The sequence below is a fragment of the Octopus sinensis genome, linkage group LG8 (assembly GCF_006345805.1).
Source record: "Octopus sinensis linkage group LG8, ASM634580v1, whole genome shotgun sequence".
NCBI classification, from domain to species: domain Eukaryota; kingdom Metazoa; phylum Mollusca; class Cephalopoda; order Octopoda; family Octopodidae; genus Octopus; species Octopus sinensis.
In genome coordinates, this window is record NC_043004.1 from 105916325 (window position 1) to 105936324 (window position 20000).

The window sequence follows — 20000 nt, forward strand, 5'->3', positions numbered from 1 at the left end:
ACTTACAAGGCTTAGGAAAATTGAAGGACTGAATTTGAGAGGGAAATTTACTGATCCTCTTCTATTTTCTTTTATCCAAAGCCAGGAACTTTTCAGCACCTCCCCCCCTCCTTCCTTGTATCTCTTATATCTATGAGAGATACCATTTACAGGTCTGATACAGATATCAATTCAATTTAAATGCCTATCCTTAACTGTGGTCAATGATGAATAACCAAAAGATTACAATCACAAATACAAGTGACCAAGATGGTGTAAAGAGTTGTATAGTGATGGTAGTTCCTTATTTGTTGAATTCTTGATCAACCATTTTATTACCTTTCATTACACTTCCCTCCCCCCTCTCTCTTTATTCCTTCTACTTGCAATTTCTATCAACAACCCATGCACCTCCTCTGCAACAACACATCTGTTTCTGTCTCCTTGTCTTGTAAAGTTATTTGATGACCCTGCCAATGCAGGTGCCACTCAAAAAGCACTCAGTCCGCACTGTAGAGTGGTTGGCATTTGGAAGGGCATCCAGCTGTAAAAACCTTGCCAAAACTGACTTGTGCGTGTGCCACATAAAAAGCACTCTGACCACTCTACAGAGTGGTTGGCACTAGGAAAAGCATCCAACCGTAAAATTAATGCCAAAACAGGCACAGAAGCATGGCACAGGCTCCTGCCTGGCCAGTTCCTGTCGAATTGTCCAACCCATGCCAGCTTGGAAGGAGGGCATTAAAGGGTAAGAAGAAGAGGTCAAAAGCCAGAAGAGACAGATAAGTTCTGAGACAGTGATTTGGCCTTCAATGAACCACATAAAAACAAGAGTCGTCACTGATGACTCAACAATCAAAAAAAGGTTGTAAGTTGGAGTAACAGGTAGATTCTAAAGGTGTATTAGATGTTTTGGCCCAGCTGTTTTGGTACTGGCAGTTTAGAATCTCTAACTCATTTTGCATTAGATATTTTAATATTTCTCTCATTCTGTCTCTTTCTCTCTCTCTCTCTCTCACTCTCTCTCTCTCTCTCTCCTCTCTCTCTCTCTCTTTCTCTCTCTCTCTTTCTTTTGAAAGAAGTGCTCCAGCATGACCACTATCAAATATCAGAAACTAGTAAAAGCATCAAAGAATAGTGTCTGTTTGTATTTGGGGGATTACAAAACAAAGTATCTTTGCTTTGTTTCAATGAAATGTCTTTTCCGAGATGAAAAACTCAAGATAATCTCTATTCCTTTTGGCAATACACATGTAAAGAAACAAATTCCCATCTATCTTCTTACACTCTCTCTCTCTCTCTCTCTCTCTCTCTCTCTCTCTCTCTCTCTCTCTCTCTCTCTCTCTCTCTCTCTCTCTCTCTCTCTCTCTCTCTCTCTCTCTCTCTCTCTCTCTCTCTCTCCCTCTCCTCTCTCTCCCTCTCTTCACATTCACACACATGCATATACCTCCTTCTTTTCATAGACATTATCTTTTTATCTGGGTTTATAAGTTTGTGTTGTTACCAAATGTCTGTTGCAATATACTGTTACCTTTGATTTGATTTAATTTCGAAAATAATAAAGAATTTAGTAAAATAACTTTGTCATTATTAAATCAATGTTTGGAATGAGAATCAACATGAAATTTGATGCAAAGTTTTAACCCTTTCCCTGTGAAATTAAGTTCCATGGTTATTACAGTTACGATGTTAAATATCTACCCAAAAATAGAATTGGTATTTTCTGCAAGTCATGCTGCCAGAATAAACTTGACATATCTCAACAGAAATAGTTTCAAACATGACATTTTTCAACAAAACCTACACTGGAATATAAAATTGCTTTCCACAGTTAAGGGTAATGAAATTTTGAGTGGATATATCTGATTTCCACATTGAAGGAATAATTTGATTCCTTAGCATTTAATTCTTCTCCAGCCAAAATATTCTACCTGTTTTATATTCAAACTGGCCAGATCTAGTCTCTCATGCCTACTGTACAATGTCATTCTAAAAACAATCTATTACATTGTTGAAACCTCAAAGTTATAAGATAATTTATGATTAGGCATAGGAGTGGCTGTGTGGTAAGTAGCTTGCTTATGAACCACATGGTTCCGGGTTCAGTCCCACTGCATGGCACCTTGGGCAAGTGTCTTTTACTATAGCCTCGGGCCGACCAAAGCCTTGTAAGTGGATTTGGTAGACAGAAACTGAAAGAAGCCCATCGTATTTATGTATATATATATATATATGTATAAAAATTATATATAAAAATACAAAATGGGACAAGAACACAAAACACACAAAGAGACGACACAAAAAAACGGACGGGTCATTCGAAGCCTCTAATCTTCAGTCAGGAACCGGATCATCCTAGCAATTTCGGCTGATTAATCCTGATATTGCTCCGATCCGACCAGCCCCAAGGAAAAACTAAGCTGCGAGCATTAGATTTCTTGGAAAAAGGATCGAATGTAAACGAAACAAGGACAGAAAAACGGACGATGCCACACGAATATAAATACAAATATATATATATATATATATATATATATATATATATATGTATATGTGTGTATGTGTCTGCGTTTGTCCCCCCAACATCGCTTGATAACTGATGCTGGTGTGTTTATGTGACTGTAACTTAGCGGTTCAGCAAAAGAGACCAATAGAATATGTACTAGACTTACAAAGAATAAGTCTTGGTGTCGATTTGCTCGACTAAAGGCGGTGCTCCAGCATGGCCACAGTCACATGACTGAAACAAGTAAAAGAGTAAAGGGTAATAATTCAAAACTGTGTGAATAAATAAGCATTACATTTGAAAGAACAATCTGAATAGCAAATGGTTAAATCACTAAAGCTGGAAATTTGTGTCATAGAACGAAGGACAGTTTCCGACAGAGAGATATCAAAAGGTTAAAAGACATATTACATGATGTGGGAGTTTGGAATAATTGCTTTTTGTTTTCTATTTCTATCCTGACCCCACAGCATTTCCACCTTCTTCACATTTCCAGATTGTCATCAGCTTTAAAAGTTTCCCTTTTATGATAATTACCTCTATAAGTGACCCTTAACATATTTGTTCTGCCTCTGTAAAATATATGCAATTCAAAAGTAAATCACCTGACCTCACTTTGTTTCGTTTCTAAAGTATGTTCACTTTCTCTTATCACTACTTGACATCGTCTCTCAATGGGTTTATGACAAACAACACAGTATTCTTCAATATCAGCGTTTGACACTCATTTCACATATCGTTGTCACTGTTGACTTGTATCTGAGTTGTAGATCTGCAGCAAGTGCTTATTACACATATCAACGGGGTCACAAATACAACTTTACACCTTCCCTATCCAACAACTCAACCGATCCAACAAACGTCACCCAGTACTAGGCCTCCTAATCTATGAAAGCCACTCAAAGCAAACAGGCACACGCACGCATGCATACACACACACACACACATACACACACAACTGGCTTCTTTCAGTTTCCATCTAACAAATTCAGGCACAAGACTTTGGTCAGCCCAAGATTAGAGTAGAAGACACTCGTCCAAGGTGCTATGCAGTGGGACTGAACCCAGAACCATGTGGTTGGGAAGCAAGCTTCTTACCACACATCCATGCCTACACATTAGAGTATAAATTCTCAGGATCTATGCATATCTATGAAGAATTACTCTGAATTCTTGCATTCCCGATTCTCCTATTTTTCTTCTTTATTTATATATTTCTTGACTCACTTTTATAAAGCTATTTCATAAATGCTTTGATGCCAATAACAACTGCCTATCCATCTTTTATTTTATCTTGCTTTCATCAGCTCCACTGGTACATTACCTATACCCAACTCTTGTTTGCATGAATTCCTTCTCCCTTTGATTGACATTGGATCTTGGGTATTTAGTCCACTCTGAGCACTTGTTTGTATCTACCATATGCCGTTTTCTGATTTGTTTCCATCCTTTTATATAAAAATAAACATGTATGTACAGATATCTGGCAAGTGTTTGTCTGTTACTCAGTGTAAATAATAATAATAATAGTAACAAACTCATTGTATATAGTAATCAGCAGAAAAAGCAGCCAAAAGTGCATGAACAGTACATAGAATATGCACAGGAAGTGAACAGTGGATGAGTCACTAGAAAAAAACGTAGGGAATGGACATTAGGTGTACTATTGGTGAATTTGGGGAAATATGGAAGTTTCGAAGGATGCAGTGTCCCGACAGCTAACAAGTGATGCCAGTAGTTTATTCTGTGCTTCAGCAATTCTAAGAGTAAAAATACGTTTGTGTGTGTATGTACAAACCTAATATTTAGCATTGACTGTATGTAAGCTAATGCCTTTTTTCTCTGTCTTTACTTCAGCCTCAAGATGCAGAGGAGACATGTATCGTCCATAACTTCCAGCCCCATCGTGTAGTCCAACCTCACCAATGCCTTGTGTGTAAAAAAATAATATGGAACCAAGGTAGTTCCTGCGTAGGTAAGTAAACTTTGTGTATGGTATTGGCCCTGCCTCTTTGGCATCACTGATTTGACACTGACTTATTTAACTTAAGATGTTTCAATGTTTCTCTCATTTTCTCTCCCCTCTTCTCTCCTTCTGCCTCTCTTTATGTGTATGAGAAGGAAAGTGATGATGTCAGTTGTGTTCAATCAATAAATTGTAATGTCTCTCTCTCCCTCTCTCTCTCCCCCCTCTCTCCAGTGCCAAAAATTATTGCCACTAAAACAAGTTCAGTGTCCAGTCAGCAATGCCAAGTCGTCAGCGTCCAAACAGTAGCATCTAACATCTCATTCCAATCTTTATATTGGAATAATCATATATCTCTCCGTAAAAAAAAAAAAAACCTTGTATATCCATTTTGAATCTGTGAAGTATTCCTTGACAAATGTTGAAGTGAAATGACACCATAAGCCTTCAGTTCCAAATCAAAAGAAGCTGGCATTTCTTTTTATGTGTTTGGATGTATGGAAAGCTTCTTTAATTTTTAATTTTACAGAAACTCAGTTCATTTCACAGTCAGAAATAGATATCAGACTATCTAAGAAAGGTTCCTAAGATAGATTGTGGTCTCGTCCAACAAAAAACCTTTAATTTTTTTCTGCTACACCACCAGTCTTTACTACTTCTAATACTTAAAAAATATTTACACCTAATGTGTACTTGTTATATATATTTTATGTAAAATGGTAAATAGTAAAGTCAGAATATAACAGTCCACTGCTGGAAATATCCTTCTTCATTCATGAAAGGTTTTAGTTGTATCAATCCATTAACTTGACAATGACTGAGCATTCTGTCAGTCTTGATACTCATTTTGGTCAGCTAAGTCATCATCATCATCATTTAACTTTCGTTTTCCATGCTGGCATAAGTTGGACAGTTTGACTGAAAACTGATAAGCCAGGGAGCTGCACTAGGTTCCAATCTGATTTGGCAGGGTTTCTATGGCTGGATGCCCTTTCTAATGCCAACCACTCTGAGAGTGTAATGGGTGTTTTTTACATGCCACTGACACAGGTGCCATTGACCTGACGCCAGCATTGACCATAATGTTCTGGATTAATTTGAAGTCAAAGACATACTGCACCTCATTATCATCATCATCATCGTTTAACGTCCGTTTTCCATGCTAGCATGGGTTGGATGGTTTGACCGAGGTCTGGGAAGCCAGGAGGCTGCACCAGGCTTCAGTCTGATCTGGCAGTGTTTCTACAGCTGGATGCCCTTCCTAATGCCAACCACTCCGTGAGTGTAGTGGGTGCTTTTTACATGCCACCAGCACAGGTGCCAAGGAAGGCTGGCAACAGCCATGATCGGTTGGTGCTTTTTACGTGCCACCGGCATGGAAGCCAGTCAAGGTGGCGCTGGCATCGACCACATACGGATGGTGGTTTTTTTAAATGCCACCGGTACAGGTGCCAAGGGAGGCTGGTAACGGCCACGATCGGTTGGTGGTTTTTATGTGCCACCGACACAGAAGCCAGTCAAGGCAGCGCTAGCATCAGCCACATAAGGATGGTGCTTTTTACATGTCACCAGCACAGGTGCCAGGATAACTCAAACTCATAACCTCATTACTAAGAACCTTAAGGCAGCAAGCTGAAAGAATTGTTAATGAAGTCTGACAAAATGTTGTTGTTGCTCATTTCTTCTCAAGCCATGCCTGGCTCATAAGGGCCGGTTTCCCGGTATCATTGGCATATAAGTTCCCTACCTGGACAGGATGCCGATCTGCTACAGGTAAGCTGCTGGATGCAAGGGGAAAGAGTGAAAGAAAGTTGTGGCAAAAGAATCAGCAGAAGTTCTGCCGGAGCTGCATGGAGCTTAGGTGTTTCGCTCATAAACACACACATCACCTGGTCTGAGATTTGAATACATGATCCCTCGACTTCTCTAACCACCAGGCCATGTGCCCCCACTGACAAAAATGCTTAGCAGCATTGTTTTCCAAGATTATGAACAAAGCAATACAACATATCTATTTTCATTTGAACATATTTCTAGAATCTCATAACAATATTTTTCAGAAATTCAGGTTTTTTTAAATCCTGCCAAGGTCAACTTTATCTTTCATCCTTTCAAAGTTGATAAAATATGCACCAGTTGACCACTAGGATTGATATGATCGACTTAGCCACCTCCCTCAAATTGTTGGTCTTGTGCCAAAATTTAAAACCATTATCAAGATGCCAGTTTCCTAACCTCTAAGCCCTGTATCTTCTCATTTCTCATCTCCTCCTCATTCACTATTTTTACTTTACCAAGGTATTTGAAATTTATACTCTTCACAAAGTTCTAAATATGCCCTCATTCCACAGTTACTATAGTATTCATTAAGGTCACATACACCACTCCCAGCAACTGCTCTGCTCCTAAAGTTCTACATGTGCTTACCCCACCAAGCAGTTACTGTATTGTTTACTGATTCCTACGTATAATCTCTCTCAGTTAATACCTTATAAATGATGATTCACATGTTCTCTACATTTTTACCATGCATACTTGTACAGGTACTAACTTCTACATGCATACTTGTATAGGTACTGAATTGTCCTTGAAACCTCATACACATGCCTGATTGGTGTACTCTGGCACGCATGAGCTTCCAAAATTATTTTACAACATCTTTTGATCTACCAGTTGTGTAGCTAGAGTGTGTGATACCTGGAGAAGCCCTTGAGTTTCCCCACCTCTGTAGGCCCTGAAGCCTTCACAAATTTATCCAGCAGACCCAAAAGTGCCACCCCATAAAAGCATCACCCAGAGTAGACTGCTCCCTACCCAAGTAATGCTACTGTGGTGACCCTTGTAATATTCTTTAGAAGCACACAGTCCGTACTGTAAAGTAGTTGATGTTAGAAAGATCATCCAACCATAAAGTCCCATGCTAAAGTAAAGAGGTTGGTGTCAGCAAGGGCATCCAGCCATAAAAACCATGCCAGAGCAGACACTGAAACTCCATGTGATCCTTGAGACACATTGGACCCTATCAAACTGTCCAACCCATACTAGTATGGAAAATGGACAGCAAATGATGATGATGATGATGATGATGATGATGATGATGATGATGATGACGACGACGATAATGATGATTCTTTAAGGGCCATTACAATATATATGAGTCCATTTTACTCTTCGCTCTGACTGATATACACATTCATTGAACTCCTTCAATTGAAGGGCAAGGATCGAACTGTTAACCTTTGGATTTATACCAAATGTATTTTATTTATTTGAGTTGTAAAAATCCTGTTGAAACAGACACAGAAGTCTGATGCAGGCTTCTGCCTTGCTGACTCTTGTGGTACCATTCCGCCCATGCCAGCATGGAAGACAGATGTTAAACGATGACAATGATGATGATGATATTCTTAAGAGAAGAAAAGCAAGAATATTACGTGTGGGTGTATGTAGTGGGGTGTTTCCTGGATTACAAGAGTTTAGTCAGTTGGTAAAGGAAATTGGTATGGTTAATACCAATTGGTTAATTTTTGTTAGAATGAGGGTGAAGGGCAGACAGAAGCGTTTGGATGTTGGGCAAAATGCTTAGCAGTATTTCATCCATTTTAATGTTCTGAGTTCAAATGCCATCAGGGTCAACTTTGCCTTTTTACCTTTCAGGGTCAATAAAATAAGTACTAGATGAGTACTGGAGGTCAATGTAATCGACTAGCCTGCTCCCCTGAACTTGTTGGCCTTGGGCCAAAATTTGAAACCAATATTTGGTAAAATTAAGGTGGCAAGCTGGCAGAATTGTTAGCATGCTTGGTGAAATGCTTAGCGATATTTTGGTAACAGTTTATGAAGACAAGTTTCTCAATCAAGATTGCTGAAAGAAAATAGAGCTCATTAGTGAATGAATTTATAATTAGAGGGGCTGGATGTTAACCTAATAATTTAATGAGAGAATTCCTGAAAAGTATGCCATCCACAAGCATAGTTAGGTGGGGTTTGGTAGGAGTGATCAGTCCCAGGTGACACTATAGGGTCTGCTGTAGGCAATATATGTTTTTTAATGGGGTCCAGGGGCAACAAACAGAAGGGCCACTCAAGCTACACTAGTGATGCAATCCATTTATGAAACTAACATATCTTACCAATGAAACTGTACTAATGAAGCTATAGTATTTAATAAGTAATAGTTTTGTTCTCTCTCAAAAATTGGTTATCAATAAGTAAAGAATTAAGAAAGGAAAACAAACAGAAATATCTCTGATATTTGTGAAAGGATTTTCCATTCAGAATATTGAACTTTTGAACCTGTCTGCTTATGAGAAATGGGGGTTCTTTTTATCTCTTCACTAACCCCACCCAACAGGAGGGCTTTATACTGTTATCACTTTGAGTTCTATGAGGGGAAAAGGAGCAGAACAGGGTGGAGTGAATGCCACCCACTCCCTCAACGACCACCACCAGTTCAGATACAAAGGTTAATATAGAAATTAATCAGTAAGGGCAGGTAAAAATATGGATAGACAGTTGGGTGGGGGAAGTGGTTTCCAACCTTGTTTTCTAGCAGATCCCTCACCTATTTCAGGTAAATGTGTGTGCATATGTGTGTGTGTGTGTGTGTGTGTGTGTGTGTTGTGTGCATGTATGTGTGCATGTGTATGATGAGAGAGAGAAAGAACAGTTTTTAGCATAAGAAAAGTGTTTAAATGTCAGGCCAACTGAAATTGAGGGAAACACAACCATAAACACACATACACACACACACACACATACACACACACATACACACACACATACACACACACACACACTCACTCATTTACTCACTCACGCACACACTCACTCACTCACGCACACGCACACACACATGCACACATACACACACACATGTACACATGCACACATGCACAGATATACACACATTCAAACACATGCACATACACACATACAGACATACACTCAAACACACACACACGCACACGCATGCACACGCAAGCATGCACACACACACACAAATTTCCAAGTAGAAACTTGAACCCAGTACAGAGGACTCAACGTGTCAAACATCAAAAATATATTCTTATTGTTAATGTCTGCAAATTCTCCATTGCTTCAGTTTTATTGCCAAAGAAGCAATCATCAGATGGTATATCAATAAAGAAATGTTTTGAAAGCATTTAAGCCATTTGTTTGTTCATATACCATCTGTTGACAGCCTATGTGGGAAGAAATTCAAAGTAATGGAAAAATAGTTAACTTTGATAATAGATGCCACATTAAAAGCGCTGGTGCTGTGCCACATAAAAAGGCACACATGCTGGTGCCACTTTAAAACCCCTCAGTACACTTTGTAAAATAGTTGGCATTAGAAAGGGTATGCAGCCAAAGAAACCATGCCAGAACAGACGATGGTGCTTGGTGCAGCCCTTGGCCTTACCAGCTCCAGTCAAAGTGTCTAACCCATACCAGCATGGAAAATGGACATTAAATGGTGATGATGATGATGATGCTGGTGGTGGTGGTGGTGGTGTCATCGGCGGCAGCAGTGGTAGGGAAGATGGTGATGGTGATGATGATGATGATGATGATGATACACAATCACAGCTTTCACTCACAAGCAAGTGTAACTTGGCAGTGTGTACCATGCTTTAACTAATTGTTTCAGGTGCCCATGTAGTCACAAGTCACCCAGTCAGCCCTCTAATCCCTGATCCCTGATCCAGCAGATCATCCAAAACATGACAGCTTGAAGTGAAGAATACTATGCCAGCACTCACCTGGTGCAGCCCTCGTTTCATTTCAACCGATTAGATTGGAACAAGGTGAGATGAAGTGTCTTGCTCAAGGGTACATACAACATGCTGCCTGCTTCAAAAACCAAACCCAAAACCCTATAATCATGAGCCCAACATCCTTAAGCCATACACATTCCTGTATACACACGCATTCATATGCATGTGTGTATACATGTTATATTTTGCAAAAGCATGTCTAAGAACGAGGAGATATTACCTTGGTTGGAAGCAGATGAAGATTGGTGACAAGAAGAGCATCAGGTTGTAGAAAATCTATCTCTATCTGACCCATGCTGACATTCAAATGTGAATGTTAAAATGGTGATGATGACGATGATGATGATAATGATGATGATCATCATCATCATTATCATCATCCTCATAATCATGATGACGATGAGGAGGAGGATGGTTATGATGATATATTGACATGTGATGAATAGCAGCAGTATAAAAAGAGTTCTGTGTGTGTTCAAAGTAGAAGAGACAGGCTAAGCAAGTCAGAAGATGAAATGGTAAAGACGTTCTCAAGAAGCTAATCCTCATAAAAGGAGATGACATAGGACCATGACCCTTGATCCTTCACTTAATTTCCTTCTGGTTGAAAACCATACTGTATTATATTACTCATGTATGCTGCATACTGGTTTCAGATTTTGGCACAAGGCCAGCAAATTCAGGAAAGGTAGCAAGTCAATTACATTAACCCCAGGGCTCAACCGGTACTTATTTTATTGATCCCAAAAGGATGAAATGTGAAGTAAACCTCAGTGGAATTTGAACTCAGAACATAAAGATGGATGAAACACTACAAAGCATTTTCCCCAGCTCACCACCTTACGATGTATGCCACATGCTACCATTTTTCTGTACAAAGAGAGAAACCTTTTTGTTGTTAACATATACAGCATTTTTCTAACCATCTTATGGAGATGCAGTGAACCAGGAGGAAAGGGTCAGTGATGTCAATGGCTGAGAGGCCCTACCGGAAGAGGAAGGGTCAGTGACCTTAAGTGGGTAGAAGTAGGACCAGCATGAGTGTTCTTTGGATTTGGGCAGTAGGGGCAGAATGATGCCATGCAGACATGTGAGCTAGAAAGGGAATTTGCTGTAGGTTCTAGTGATAGGTTAGACAGGTAGGGTTCATCTCAGATATAACCCAGTTGGACAGTCAACACTGAGAAGAAGGTGAATCACAACAGTTTCTCATATTTCTCAACCCTCCCTCTCTCTCTCTCTCTCAAACTATTACTAATTAATAATTACTAACCACATTTCCAGTGCTAATTATGACTTTTTCTTTTTATGATTTAATCAAAATAGGTAAGACAGTGCTCATAACTTTTTTGCAGGATCCCTGAAACCTGGGGGAAATGGAGAAAAGTGCTTATAGGTTACAATGAGTAGGAAGCAGTTTGTTTAGATACACAGTTATGAATTAGTCCGAGTAACCAAACTGGACTATTTTTGTAAACCATTTCAGTTATCCATTTTTCTTAATTCCTATCTATTTATTCAGTTACTGTATTCTTGTATAAAGGTATACAAGTGTTATGTGTCTAACTGTCCAGTGATACTGAACAAATCCTGTACATGTGAGATATTTTCTGGTTTAGAAAAGCATTGATAAAAACACATGCAAAGCAGATATTTTATATGATTTTCCTTCAGTGAATATTTTTTCTAAATCCTCTCTCATCCAATTTTTTTCCATGTTTTTTTTGTAGATTGTCACATTATTTGTCACAGGAAATGTGAAACAGAGGTAGGTAAAATTTTAACTAAATAATTTTGTTTTCTTTACCAAATAGGGTGGGTTTTATTTTTATTTTCATCTTTCACTTGTTTCAGTCACAGGGTTGTGGTCATGCTGGGGCACTGCCTTGGAGGATTTTAGTTGAACAAATCAACCTCAGTACTTTTTTTAAGTCTGGAACTATTGGTCTTTTTTGTCAAACCATTAAGTTAGAGGGATGTAAACAAGCCAACACTGGTTTCAAGCAGTGGCAGGGGGACAAACACAGAAACATGCTCACACATATTCACATATATATGATAATGATAATTGTCCATTGTTGTCGACGATGAATAAGGACATCACATGGGAGAAGAAGATGGGTCACAGTGTGTCCAGCTGTGGCCAATCAGGCTGAGGTATGCTCAAAAGGTTCTGCTACAGGTCGAACACTGGTGGTCTTCTGGGAATGAAGGCAAGGAGTTGGCTCAGGACTTGTGCAGCTCGTGTTTGCTTTGTGCTCCTGCAATCCTATTCTGTTCACAGAAGGTGGCACCACTGTTGGTGCAGCTATGCTAGTCAGGGCAGCTAAACCATAGTGAGGGTAACTGATGGTTTTCAACCTTCAGTGATCAAGGGCTTAACTACCTATGCATCTGAAGACTGAACCTGGTGGACTATGCAGAGAAGCAGAATGATACATGTAGACGTGTGAGCCAGAAAGGGAATTTGCTGTAGGTTCTAGTGATAGGCTAGACAGGTAGGGTTCATCTCAGATATAACCCAGTTGGACAGTCAACACTGAGAAGAAGGTGAATCACAACAGTTTCTCATATCACTCAACCCTCCCTCCCTCTCTGTCTCTCAAACTATTACTAATTAATTATTACTCACCACATTTCCAGTGTTAATTAAGTCTTCTCTTTTTATGATTTAATCAAAACAGGGTACAGTGAGGAACAAAAGACACTGTGGCCACCCATTGCATCCCAACCTATCTCTAGTCATCTTGACTTTGTCTTGCCACTGGAATCAGATAGGAATGGACAAGAGAGTGAGGCAGATGACATTGCACAACCCTCCCTCGTTTAAATCTATGTCACACACAAGTCAAGACATCACACACATACATACAGTATACATACATACACACACATATACTACAGGATTCCACACAGTTTCTATCTATCAAATTCACTCACAAAGCATTGGTTGGTCCAGGGCTATGGCAGAAGACACTTGCCCAATGTGCTATGCACCATAACATTCCATTGATATTCCTACCGATACCATAGATTATCAATGATATAGATGTTGTATCTGTGATTGGATTATGGGGAATAAGAGATGTTTGATTTTGATATTATCAACTGTGAAAAGGGCAATGAGCTGGCAGAAACGTTGGCATGCCAGGCAAAATGCTTGGTGGTATTTCGTCTATCTTTACATTCTGAGTGCAAATTCTGCCTAGGTTGACTTTGCCCTTCATCCTTTTCGGGTTGATAAATTAAGTACCAGTTGTATACTGAGGTCAATTTAATCGACTGGCCCCCATCTCCCCAAAAATTTCAGGCTTTGCACCTAGAGTAGGAAAGATTATCAACTGTGAAAACAATTATATATGACTGGTTTCAATGGTTTACATGTTTAATAACAGGTAAAATAATGTGAGCTCAGCACACAGTTTCTGATCAATTTTTTGGTCATACATTTAATAGAAAGGTATGCCTATACAAGCGCAGGTATGGTATAGGCACAGGTGTGGCTGTATTGTTAAGAAGCTTGCTTTTCACCAATGTGGTCTTGAGTTCAGTCCCACTGCAGGGCACCTTGGGCAAGTGTCTTCACCTATAGCCCCAGCCTGACCAACACCTTGGGAGTGGATTTGGTTACAGAAACAGAAAGAACCACATTGTAACTGTGTGTGTTTGTGTATGTATGTGTGTTTGTCCTCCACCATAGCTTGACAACCAATCTTGGTTTGTTTATGTCCCTATAACTTAGCGCATCATCAAAAAGAAACCGATGGAATAAGTATCAGCCTTAAAAATAAGTACTGGGTGGCGGAGAGGGGGGTTACTTTGTTCAACTTAACCCTTCAAGATGGTGCCCCAGCATGGCCACAATCAAATGACTGAAACAACCAAAAGACATAAAAAAGATTTATATTTATGACTTTATTCGTGACTGCAATTTCTTTTAGAACATTTTTCTACTAAGTTTTCTTTTCTATACTTTGTGTGTGTGTGGTGGGGTGGAGGGTGTAATACAAATAATGAGTATTACTGTTGTTGTTACTGATACTTTGCTATGTTTACCTTGATCCTCTCTGTCCATAATGATGGCTCCTTTCCTTCAGCCGCAAAATATGTATGTCATCTGTGTTTTGTAAAGTTTGTATGTCACTCGTGTTTTGATTTGATTTTCACTGAACTCATGAAATACCCTTCTTTATTGTACATTCTAAGGGGTGTGACTCTCATTGAGTTCACTTGGATAATTTTAAAGAAAAAAAATTAACTCCATTCATAGTAGTTTATTTACAATCTATTAGTTCAACAAGCAAGCTTGAATTTATTGCTAGTTAACTAAGATTGAACAGTAAATACATCATCATCATCGTCAACATTAAACATCTTCCGTCCATGCTTGCGTGGGTTGGACAGGTTGTCACAATCCAATTGGCCCAAACACTGCACTGAGCTCCAGTGTTCCTTTTTGCATGGTTTCTTATGACAGAATATCTTCCTAATACCAATCACTTTACAGGGTGGACACATTGAGATTTCAACAAAGTAAATTGTCAAAATATATCTTAAAAGAGGATGAAATTATGATAACTTTAGATTCTCATTTTGTTCTATATTGGTGTACATACTCTATACCCTTGTACATTCTATTTTTGTTTAAATGTAAACTTACATATAAGTGTAAGTGTATACATAATATATATATATATATATATATAATGGAAAAATTATACAAAATGTATAAATGGATGATGAATAAAGCACCAGCACCGTTTCGATTACCTGTTGTTAGCTGTAGATTTACTGCAGGAACTTTGTAGTGGCAGTTGGAGTAACAGTATTAATAAAATAGGAGATGGAATGTGTCCATCTTCCATGATGGCATGGCTTGGATAAATATATACATACATACATTCATGCATACATACATACATACATACATACATACATACATTCATGCATACATACATACAATCATACATACATACAGACAGACAGACAGACAGTTAGATAGATAGAAATTTATCCAACACATGCCAGCATGGAAAATGGACATTAAATGATGGCAATATAGATATAAATATAAAATTATTATTTTTAAATCTCTGAACAAGAGACATTTGGTAACAGTTCTTTATTATTATTTAGTGAGAGAGCAGTACATACCATCAAAGTGACACTGGGGTAGAATATACGAAGCTCAGTATACCCATCATGACTACCCGTCTGATAAGGGTACACCTGGCACATGCATCACAACCATATATGCGTGACATGGTGATCTCATATCAAGATAAACAGCACATGACCTTGCAGGTGGGGCCCAGTTAGAATTTTCTTCTGGTCGAGTAACCCATCCCGGTCAAAAGGTCCCTGGATAAGGATTGTTTAAGGATGTTGAACGAACCACCCATGTTTCTAGAGGTGAATTATTCAAACCCCAAAGAATTCCTCTCAACATATGGCCATGATGCTCCCCCACTACTTCTGCTTGTGATCAGAGATGCACATATTGTCAGCTACTAAGGGACATGCTCCACTGGTTAAAGTCAAACAACTGACAAGCAAATCTGTGGTATTGAGCAGAGTATTTGCTGTAGCCCATCTTTTATGCCAAGACAAAACAATGTAAATGATAACACTTATTATTATTATCATTATTATTATTATTATTATTATTATATTATTATTATTATTATTATTATTATTATTATTCAAAAGAAGTTCTCTTCGTTGGAATGCCAGCTGAAGAACACCTGGATGATGCAGGAGTTTGAGTGGTGGCTGCAGAGTCATTCATCATTAAAACACATAATATTTCAGCATCTTCTAACTCAAATTTCGGTTATAAATTCATATCCTGTTAACATCATGTCCTACGCAGTCATAAGTGGATTTAGCATCCATAGCCCACCAAGCATACTTATCTTTATAGTTCCCTAGGGAAGCAATATACATAAACACTACATAAATCAAGATGTAGATAGGGTGTTATAAATACACTTATCCACAACTTAAGTTGCTCTTAGCTGCAACTAAAAGACAAAAAATAACATTTCAAAATTATGCCAAAATATGACCGTACTTGTTGTATATGTATGAGTGTTTATGTGTTGAACATTTATTTATCTTCATATATGTTTACATCATCATGATCAACACCACTACCATCATCATCATCGTTGTCGTTGTCGTCATCGTCCTCACCATCATCACCATTTTTGTGTCTGTTTCTTCAATGCTGGCATGAGCTGGATAGGGCGTTTGAGACAGCATTTTACAGCCAGATGCCCTCGTTATTACCATCATGATTGTTTTAACGTCCACTTTTCCACGCTTGCATGGGTCAGACAGAGTTTTATTGAGGCAGATTTTTTTTCACTTGGATGCCTTTCCTGTCACCAACTCTCACCTGTTTCCAAGCAAAGAAATATTTCCCTAAGGTCTGATATGTTTTAGCAGAATATTGGAAAGGAATGACAGTGACATTCGTTGACAGCTACCATGTGAAGTCGGGGAAAGGAGACACAGCCATACATTACACATTCACACAGATGTGTATATATACATACATATGCACGCACACACACACACACATATGTATGTATAACAGACTTCTTTCACTTGCCATCTACCAAATCTACTCACAAGGCATTGGTCAGCCAAGAACTATAATATAAGACAATATAATAAATGTGCAAGTGCTTTCAGTCCTCACCATTGATAACTGAAAGTGCTGGCACATTTATTAAAGCATTTATTAAATTTATTATTTCACAATTTGTGAAATTCTTTCCTAAAGGTTAGTACCATTCTACTCTCTAAAAATTTTTTTCTTCTTAATCTGAACTTTTTGAAAAAATAACTTTCTCTAAATATTATAACTGTACCAAGTAATTTCTAAATACTCTCTCTCTCTCTATATATATATATATATATATATATATATACTGAACAGGCTTCCTCATAGTCTCTAGTCTCCTTTAACCAAATTATCAAATTCACTCACAAGGTACGGGTTGGTCCTGGGCTATACTAAAAGACATTTGCTAAAGGTGCTGTATGGTTTCAAAGCCAGCTTCTTAAATATACACCCATGCTTGCACCTGTATGTGGAAAGATATCAAAGGACTTATTGTCAACCTGTGCAATGGACTTCATGGAAAGCCACTTCTGCAGTTTCATTTTCATTGTTGGCAATGTTTGTGGTTCAGAATGCTGTCTTTTTTTTTATTTCCATAGCTGTTAATTTGTGCGACAGAATATGAACTACATCAAACTCATCAGTTTCTAGGGCCCTGCAAAGGACATGTGCACAACCACTTTCTCTAGGTTAAGCCAGTTTGTTTGTGTCTGTGTTTGGTGAATAGAATTTTAGGATTACAAACATATACCTTAAGTTTTGTGTGTGTGTGTGTACATACTCACTTTCTAGGGGTGAGCAGGGAAATCTTTAAAGGAAGAACTCCCATCAAGTGTTTCAGCCTGTTAGTATGTATGTATGTATGTATGTATGTATATATGTATGTATGTATGTATGTATGTATGTATGTATATATGTATGTATATATGTATATATGTATGTATGTATGAATGTATGTATGTATGTATGTATGTATGTATGTATGTATGTATGTATGTATGTATGTGCAAGCTAATTGACCAACAAATTAAAAGACAGCCTGGCATAATGCATTGGGGTTGCCTCTCTATATATTCATGCCACCTGCTTGATAGAACAACCACTTTGCTCTCAAATTCCACTCTGTTGCCATAGAAGAAGAAAGGACATACTAAGTGATGTAATTTTGGATACATTATGTCTGAAATGAAAGTCAGGATCTTCACCGACAGAGCACCTTTAATAATGGTTCTGCTGCATCACCTCTCAACATAAATTGACTGGATAAAGAATGGACAAGACCAACATGGATCCACCGTATGTGTTGATACTCATTGATATGGATGTCTGCATGCCAACAGTTTGACCTGTATGCTGTATTGCTATGGAATTAATCCATTCCAGAGATCTGTAGACCATGTCTGTTAGTCTCTAATCTATTTTTGTATGTTCTATATTTGGAAACTTTCTAGCAGGACCTACTTTCCCTCTTTTTGCTGTTATGTGTTATGAAGCTTATTATATACGCTAACTAGATTTACCAAACCAGACCCTTTGGAACTCTCACATACTCTGCTACCATCACCACCAATACAGCCCCTACTGCTGGTACTGCTACTACTGTTTCTACCACCACTGTTGCCCCTTTTGTAACAAGCAGGCTCATCTTCCCTACCACTCTCAGCTCCCTGTATATTCAGTAAGCCACTTACTTGAAGGGAGCTAAGCAGCAGCCCTACTTGGCAGCTGTGGCTTTCTGATAGCAGCCATTATAATTGAAATATCATACCTCCAGGGCCAGTGGTGGGCCCTTAGAATGGTTGTGATGTTTATATATAGAAAACCTTACTGATAATTTTACAGACAGATTATTTCCGTTCAACAACCCTACAGCATCACTTTTCTCAAGCATTATCTTTTTATTTCCCAACTTTTTGTTTTTTTACTTTCTATAAGGTTTATTTATTTATTTATTCATTTAGTGAATGTAAGTTTCTAGTTCTAGTACGTTCCAAATTCTCGATGGAAGCAGAAACTGGATAAGTATGAGTTACAAATTATTCAAAATACTGTTGGAAGTATTTCACAGAAAGTGTTTCCAAGTTGGTGGAATATGTTTCAAAAGAATTGACTAATAGTTCTTTCAACAGCAATTTTACTGAAGAAATATTTTTTGGTCTGAAAACATCATCTAACAAGTGCCAGCTGTGATATTTTGATTTAACTCAGCGCTAGTATTTGTTCTGTTATTTCCATCAGTAACTAACTCTCTATCTCTCTTTCTCTCTCTTTTTTCTATGGACAACTTCTAAAACAGAAAACGTTCTTGCTTAACAAATCTCCAACATTTATTCTTCATCTTCATTTTTCTCTCTTCTACACAAAATGTGGAAGCAGAAATGATAACTTACAATAGCTTTTTTTCTTTCTATTCTTATACATACATATATATATACTTCTGTGTATTTTCTTATATACATATACTTCTATGTATTTTGTATTTATCAGTGTGGGTTGAATTTCTAGAGAAATCTATTACGTCAGTGAACTAGAGTAAAAATGGAACATGGTAAGGTGTTATAAAACTAAGTAAAAGCACCTGCCACTCTTGGCATTGCTGGTAGGTGAGCTGTGAGGCTAAACAAATGTTACCATCACATCTGAAATGCCTGGTTGTCCATCTTTAAGCGAAAGCAACTGGCTGAGCTATGTCTTACCAATTCTGAAACACCGTAGAGTCTTAAACAAATAAATTATAAAAAACAAAAAAAAAATTGTTGAAACCTACGTAAAAGAAAAGAAACAATAAAGAAACAAACACCATACCCTCTCTTCACCAAAAGTCCAGGGAAAGAGGTGGAAAAAGAAAAACAAACAACACAGCAAGGACAATTTTACTTGGTTTAAGAATCAAACTACAGGTAGTTGTGTGGTAACATTCTCAGATTTTTCGTGAGTCTCATACTGTTCCAACCATGCTGAAGTTTGCACACAACCGGCAACAGAGCAGTCAACAGAAAACTGAAAAATCTTCTAAAAAGGTAAGGGTTATCACCTTGGAATTGTCTGACAACTAAAACAATATGACTGATAATTGACGAATACTTGTTAAATATGTTATGTTTTGAAGGGGTTTTTTTCTTATTTTTTATCTGTTTA

At 38.1% G+C, this 20000-nt stretch overlaps 1 protein-coding gene across 14 annotated transcripts in view; it reads left to right on the forward strand.

The window, feature by feature from the left end:
• The window catches only part of LOC115214900 (tensin-3), a 930040-nt gene that overhangs the window by 487619 nt on the left and 422421 nt on the right, over nt 1–20000 (forward strand). For 13 of the 14 annotated variants that reach the window (XM_036505648.1, XM_036505645.1, XM_036505643.1 and 10 more), the window contains exons 2-3: nt 4343–4460; nt 11962–11999. In XM_036505648.1, coding sequence (XP_036361541.1) covers nt 4343–4460; nt 11962–11999 — 156 coding nt within the window. Of the gene's footprint in view, nt 1–4342; nt 4461–11961; nt 12000–19430; nt 19883–20000 lie in introns of those variants that run through there. The other variant, XM_036505655.1, reaches the window with a different exon arrangement.